The sequence below is a fragment of the Saccostrea echinata genome, unplaced genomic scaffold (assembly GCF_033153115.1).
Source record: "Saccostrea echinata isolate AGI-Se365-2 ecotype Australia unplaced genomic scaffold, CSIRO_AGI_Sech_v1 ptg000005l, whole genome shotgun sequence".
Taxonomy (NCBI): Eukaryota; Metazoa; Mollusca; class Bivalvia; order Ostreida; family Ostreidae; genus Saccostrea; species Saccostrea echinata.
The window spans coordinates 1,866,209-1,873,472 of record NW_026889754.1 but is presented as its reverse complement, the minus strand read 5'-3'; the positions used below and the strand labels follow the sequence as shown (position 1 = coordinate 1,873,472).

The following is a 7,264-nucleotide window of genomic DNA, read 5'->3' as shown; positions in this document are numbered from 1 at the left end:
CTCCATGGATTGTTGTTTTTTTTATACTCGGTGAGCTTTAAGGCCCTTGGGCCTCTTGTTATGATATCAGTTGAAAAATCTTGTAATATGAGTTTTGGGTTGGACACCGTTAAAGCTGAACACTACTCATAAATAGGCACCGTCACACAGGTATTTAAACCCTTCGATTTCGTTACACCCGATTGATAAATATAGCGTTTCTCCATATAATTTCATGGTAAAACTGTGATGGCGGTCAAGAGAAAACACTATGATATAATCCGCACTTTATTAGCTTACCGTCGCCTATGTATATATAATAATCTCAAAACATGAAGTTACAGCGTGTCTGGTCTGGACAACAGCCAAAGTAGAAGAGAGAGAAGGAATGCGGGTACACGTCACACAATGTGTGCAGTGCACCACGTGACAAGAGGCAGCAGGGCAATTCGTGCCCCGTACCTACAAATCCACTACATTCCTCCCCATTTTGAACAAAGGGCGTCCCAGCTCGTATATATATATACATGTGTATATAATGGGACAATGTATAATGTACAAATAATCAAATAAATTAACTCTTAGCAGGGCCTATCACACATACATACATACAAACACATAGCAATATCAATTAAACATTAATGTCCATAATAAAATTAACACAGTTCCTGACACAATCACTCATCAGAATCATCCCCGAGTCATTTCGGTCCACCACGTGGTCCTACACTGCTCCAAGACTCCTGTCGTCCACCACGTGGTCCAAGACATCATCCATGGATAGGCTCTGCTACATCTAATGCGACGTCTACGGTGCGGCCAAAAGTACACAAAAGGTACACCAGATACACAGATACTATTCCCTAATGGGCAGAGAACCTAGTCTTGATATCACGCACACTAACCGAAAATCCCCATTCGACTTTCCCCATCCGCCTTTTAACCCACAGGCGGAGCTTCTCTAGCATAGTCTCTTTATCAGCACCCTCAGGAGCCACCCTCAATAACTTCGCTAACTCTAACAGAAACTCTAGAAATACCCCTGGATCATAAACACCCCTAGTGTGAGATTCCCAAATATGAGTTAACATAGGTGTCGCCCCTGCAAACTTCGCACCACACCCATGTACTGCGCACCTAGTATGAGTACCCCTAGATCTAACACGACGTGCCCCTGCCCCCTCCGTACCTGCGGGAATTAACCGTAACCTGGCATAATCAGATAGCAAACCGGCACGTCCGACCCCTTGAGGTCGAGGAGTACCAATACCAACACGAAATGCGGTCTTAGGAATATCTTTTTCTCTCATTTCTACTTGATTGTATCCTTGTATAAGGTCTAAACTACTGAAATCTTTGGCTCCATTTAGACTATCCCAAGTGTCTTCAAATGTAAAGCATCGCCACTCTTGGTCACCAAGTGAATCATGTCGTCCAGGATGACGACCGTGTGAGGGGAATCTGCAGACCATTCTCTGAGTTCCTCTCGACTCGGCAAACCTCGGTACGTGGAAAAGTCTGGTAGACTCGATTGCATTTCATCCACGACGGGTTGATCCTCCAAGTAACAGTACACGATCTTTCCGGGGGGCACGTCGAACAGCTCCCGACCGTGTTTCAACAGGTTCCAGACGAAATGCGTCTTACCCGGCATGGTACCGCCGACGACGGCAAAAGACGTAGGGGTTTTGAATTGCATCGTACTCGTTCGAGAACAAGCCTTCGACTGACTCGTCTGAGAGACGAAGAGCGTATTTAAGAGAAAACGATGAAATACGTCATTTTTTTCTATTGAAGAAAAAGTCATCATACATCATCATGAACATTAAAGCACACAAAACTACATCTCAAATGTTTACACATCAAAAACATTTCTACAAGTGTACAATACAAATAACTACAAAACAAGTTACATGCATACATGGGTTTATAAATATACAGTAAAACTTGTTGAATCCGGATGTTGTGCATTCCGGCATGTTGTTCAGTCCGGCGTAATATTTTAGTCCCCTGAATTTTCTTTATAATTTATGTTTAATAAATGTTGTTCAATCCGGATCTTGCCTATTCTGTAAACCGGCTGCTATTTAAAGAACTAACTGCTCATAATGAGTACAAATTATCTCCTCTAATCCGGCCACTTATTTTTACCTGTGCCCGCTGGTCATTAGAGAAGTCTCGCGTGGGGTAATTATTGTCCCGTTAATGATCTATCGGTATCGACAGTTTAGATTTTAACAAACGTGATTAAAAAAACATTAATGGCTCGAGTAAGGCGAAGAAATTAACTCGCAAGAGAACGAGTAATAGTGATGGCTGCGTGTAGCATGTCTGTAGAAAAACTTGGAGACTTGTTCATGACCTCCTTTCTACTTTCGTTTTGTGTGCACGACGTGCAATTAGAATTACTTCCCTTTGTGTCGCTAGTTTACAACGACCATAACGACAGAAGATTTTGGTTCAATATTCATTATAACATTTGAAGTATCTAAATATTCAATCATATTAATTTTAAAAGAAAGAAATTAATTAGGAATTAATTAATTAGGAATCTGTCATTAACAAAATAATATTTACAGGTACGATGCGGTTTTGGAGTGTGTTTAAAACATTTAACGATTTTCAAATTTAATAAATGACCAAGAGATATTATATTTCGTTACTGAATAAAAAACTTAAACAGAAATGAAAATTCTGAAGAACAAACAGAGTTTAAAACAAACGGAAATAGACGATTTTTTTTTCAAGTGAAACGTAAAAAATGACACATTTGATCAAGTATTTATTTACCACTCTCTGTTTATATCTATGTAGTTTTTAACTTGCTATAATGGTTCAATTTTCTCCAATCCGGATGTTGTCTAATCCGGCCAAAAATTTTGGAACCACTGGTCGCCGGATTAGACAAGTTTTACTGTATATATATATATTTATACATAAATATATATGGTAAAGAGAAATGATACTTAAAAAAAAAAGCATACACACATGGGAAGACATAATTGAAGAAAATATATCTGAAAACGGAAATAAGAGTCTGCTTCGCCGCCGCCGCCGCCGCGGAGACTCCGGGAACCTAAGGTCTCCGGGAACTTGCAGTCTCCGGAAACGTTCGGTCTCCGGAAACGGTTTCCGGAGACGTATAGTCTCCGGAAGCGTTAGGTAACCGGTCAAGAAAAACAACTTTAGCCACGGTTCATAAGGACATGGTGGATCCGGGACTCGGAGGTGTTGCGGACGACGTCTGACATGGTGATCCCTCGGGCAAGACAATACAGATAATACAGCACGTGAAGTCCACAGGTGGTGGTAGAATTAGGTTGAACTTGAACGTTGTTGTAGAGACACAGAAGCGAATTGCGATCGACAAAGTCTCTGAGGCTCGTCGTAGTCTTCAGACAATTCTCCGAAACTGTCGTAAAATTCGCATTGGTCGACACTGACAAACCAGTAGGCAACCCAATGTGATCCCTTTTTTTCGATGGGATCCGCGTTGCACACGTAGGCCGAAGGAAATCGACGCACGCGTTCGGGAAGTGTGTCGGAAGCATAGATTCCTCGAAAATGAGGTCTTAATTTGCTTAGAGACGAGACGATTTTCAACACTTGAGTGGCGTCCATGTTCTCAGATTTGTCGAACTTCGCGGGTGTGGTCGATCATCAAAAGTCCGGGACATTCGCAGTAAGCCAAGGCGCAGACGGTTTCCGTGGTCGCGTCGGCGAATCGAGCATACACTCCTACGTTTTCCTGATGAACGAGGTTTATATACCCTTCTCCCAAGTCGTTAGGGACGAGGTCGAAAGCGTAGATGGCATATCCATTGGAAAACTGGTCACGATCGATAATCAATCCGTCGTCTTTGTACCACTTTTCGCTCGATTGGTAGAGGTTACAGAGTGCAGTGACGTAATTCTTATCGTCACCAAAGTCTAGTCTCATGGGTCGTACGGGGACGGGTTCTCCGTTGACGGTCACCACGATTTCGGAGAGTTTGAAGTGCTCAAAATTGAAGGGATTGGCTGTGTAACTTCCGTTGACGGCCGACTGTTTGACAAAGGTGACAAACATTTTAGACGGTTGTTTTCCGTTCCATACGTCGTCCCAGTAAAATTCGCTCGTCTTGTCCGGGATGGTGGTCATCTTAACGTCCGTTTTCACGTAGTTATATCGGGCGGCTGTCTTGGTGATGGTCTCGGCATGGTTCAGTAAGACGGCGCTATCTACTCGAATCTTACACGCCTTAAAGACGGCGTCTAAAATAGTGACCTTGTAACTGGGACTGCTTTCGGCACTCATCACCACGAATTCGTTGCGGGAACGAAATAGTCTCAGCTGTAAGTCTACGCCGTTGATGAGGTACTTGTCCAAGTAAAAACAGTCCAAGTACAGAGGTCCTTCTAAATCGAAGGTGCGGGACAATTGCGTAAACACGTAGCGAGACCGAAGTCCTTGGTTTCTTCCTCCGGCAGCATTGGCGTCTTCTACACCTTCTTGATCGGGATAATACAGCTGCGTCTGCAACTGTGATTTGCTGGCCGCCGGACCGTTGGACAGGAGGACTTTTAGGTAAGCTTTCCAAGGATAGTTGTTGGCGTTCTGAGTGACGCATTTGCCATTCATGTAGACGTCGATTTGCGAGAACAGGGACTGCAGAGGTAGGTTGATGATCCCGGTCTTTTCTGAACCGGCCAGGGTCGTGCCGTCGGATTTGATGATCTTGGCTTTTAAGTATAGTCGACTTCTTCTCAGATCGAGATACTCGTTTCCGCTTCTGGGGATGGCAAATTCGAGCAGAGCGTCGTCGGCGTCGAAGGACGAAATGGGACGAGTTTCCGTAAAGTATATCTTTTGAAGAGCCACTTGATTGGGAGGATCGGTGAAAAGAGAGAGTTCGCATGGTTCTGCCGTACTCGTATTGACGTCGCTCAGGAAAGACATCAATGCTAAAAAATGGGTTTTCCGTCGGGATGAGAGTTAAGCTTGCCTTTTCCTTTTTGCTTTTTCTTAAGATTCTTTTTCTGTGGAGCCTTCTGTCTCTTCGTCGGGACACGTCTTTTCCCTTTGAAAGTCGAGGAACGACTGATACCTTTTTTCCGGGGTTTCTTTTTTATAGACTTTTGTAAGGGCATGTGTGGTTCGTCGTTACGCATGGTTTCTTTCCGATCCGACAGGGCTCTTTCTCGCTCGGCTGCGACGGGAGTGACTTGAGGGATTTCCGATCTAGGGGCAGCGACATGTTTCACGGGAATCATGTAGGCTCTTCTTCGATTTAATATATCGCCCCCTCTCTGGCCTTTCTTTCTAATCGTCGGAATGAAGTTTTCTCCCCTCTCGGTGTGTCTAAACTGTTCCCACAACGAAGGATGCGAAACGTACGTCGGCCCAGACATGATGTCAGAGACGATGAAATACTAGCGTCACCGTGGACTCTCCACTCAAGAATGAAACGTCTGTGTCTTGCTTGTCCTTTATATACACGTGGATGTCTCTGAGGTCATTGGAGCGTAAAGGGATCTTATAAGGGCGGAGAAAAATCACGTTGTTGTTGTCCTTCAGGACGATGCGTCTCAGTAGAGGTTTTTGACTGCCTCCCACAATGCTGTCATCGCAGACCGAACAGTAGACGAAAATTTCCTTGTCGGTCGTTTTCCCGAGTTTGGTGTTTCTGAACTCGGTCAGTTCCACCGTCCAATCGCCCGTCAAAGGTAAGGGTCTGGGTAAACGCACTCGGAAGTTTTCCGGTCGATTGTCGGGATGATCGGTGGCACTGTCCGTCGACTTGAGAACCATACGCATAGATATCTCGAGGGAAAGTGATACGATGGGAAGAGATTACGTCTCTTTTATATCGCTTTTCGGGATCCAACTGTCGAATTTTTTGGGCCATCCCAACCATCTCACCAGAACTTTACCCCGAATCTTGCGTTTACGTAGAATCCTGTCGATTCTCCAGATCGTCTGTTCGTCTTTGATCACTTTCTGTAGTTCGCTGGCATAAAAAGTACCTTGGATCGGATCGTCTGCCAGGTCCTTCAGTTTGTAGATAGGGATGCCCTGAGACACGAAACGATCACGAATCACAAAGATTTCCTCGGTATAGGTCTGGTCGTAATCCCGCTGAAAGGGACGTCGCAAGTGTGTGATTCTGACTTGATCTCCCACTTTGAACGTGTCGGGTAAACATTTTTTCGTCTTGGACGATTTCTTCACTTTAGGAATCCGAGTGTCTCTTCGACGACGAACCTGATAGGCATCTAGTCTCACTTCGTCTTCGTTTTCCTTGGTCACGGAAGCCGGCGTGCGACCTTTCAGCGATCGGTTAGGGGTGTGGATGATGGACTGAACCACGTCCTGTAAGACGTCCAGGTACTTGTATTTTTGTAAGTGCGTAAAATATCGATACAGACGTTTTTTCAAGGTCTGAATGTACCTCTCGGCAAAGTTTGCTTTGGTCTCGTTCAAGGCATAAAAAATCTTGATTCCTTGGTCTCTGAGATACTGTTGAAGAAATCAGTTATAAAATTCCGATCCCTTATCGGTTCTTATGGCTCGGGGGCGTCTCGGTCCAGTGAACACGTCCTTAAACGCCTCAATAACAGATTTGGCTTTTCGGTTTTTTAAGGGCCGGACCCATAGAAACTGAGAAAAGACGTCGGTAATCACGAGGAGGAAATTAACGCCATCGTTGTATTCGGACAAGTTCTGAACGTCTGCCAGGTCGGCTTCCCACTGGTAGTCTATACCTTGAACCACGACCCTCCTCCTCTTAAACCCCTTTCTACGTACTTTCTTTTGTAGCGAATAAGCGTCCTGGTTCTGTAGAAATTTTTTGATTTTAGTCATACCAATATTGAATTTACCCTCTTGTTTCACCACCTGATAAAGCTTAGAGGGTCCGGCAAAAGAACCGGGATGTCGAGGATCGTACCATATTTTTTTCAAATACTCTTCCATGTCCACACGTCCTGCGGTTCAACGTTTGAATGACGATATGTCATGCACACCTCCGTTCTTATATCCTCAGTTATACACAAATACAAAAAAGATAAGTATCAGGTTTTAAATAACTTTATTAATACATTTTTTTTTAATAAAAAGAAAATTACAAAAATCAGCCTGTTGCCCGTCTCACTACCAAGGTCGATCTCTGCCAATACGGCTCGGAGCACTTTAAGTGTCCTTAATCAGTTTATTCGGATTCTTGACGAACAACTTGGAGAAAAAAAAGTCAGAATGGACATACAAGAAACATTTTAAATTTAAATGTCAATGATAGCTTTTCTT

General features: G+C 43.9%; 1 protein-coding gene across 1 annotated transcript; it reads right to left on the bottom strand.

Annotated features, from left to right (window-relative positions):
* Positions 1-3,604: 3,604 nt before the first annotated feature.
* On the bottom strand, positions 3,605-4,918 carry LOC133179927 (uncharacterized protein F54H12.2-like). The gene has a single exon (XM_061314604.1). The coding sequence runs from the start codon at positions 4,916-4,918 to the stop codon at positions 3,605-3,607; it is 1,314 nt and encodes a 437-aa protein (XP_061170588.1).
* Positions 4,919-7,264: the final 2,346 nt, after the last annotated feature.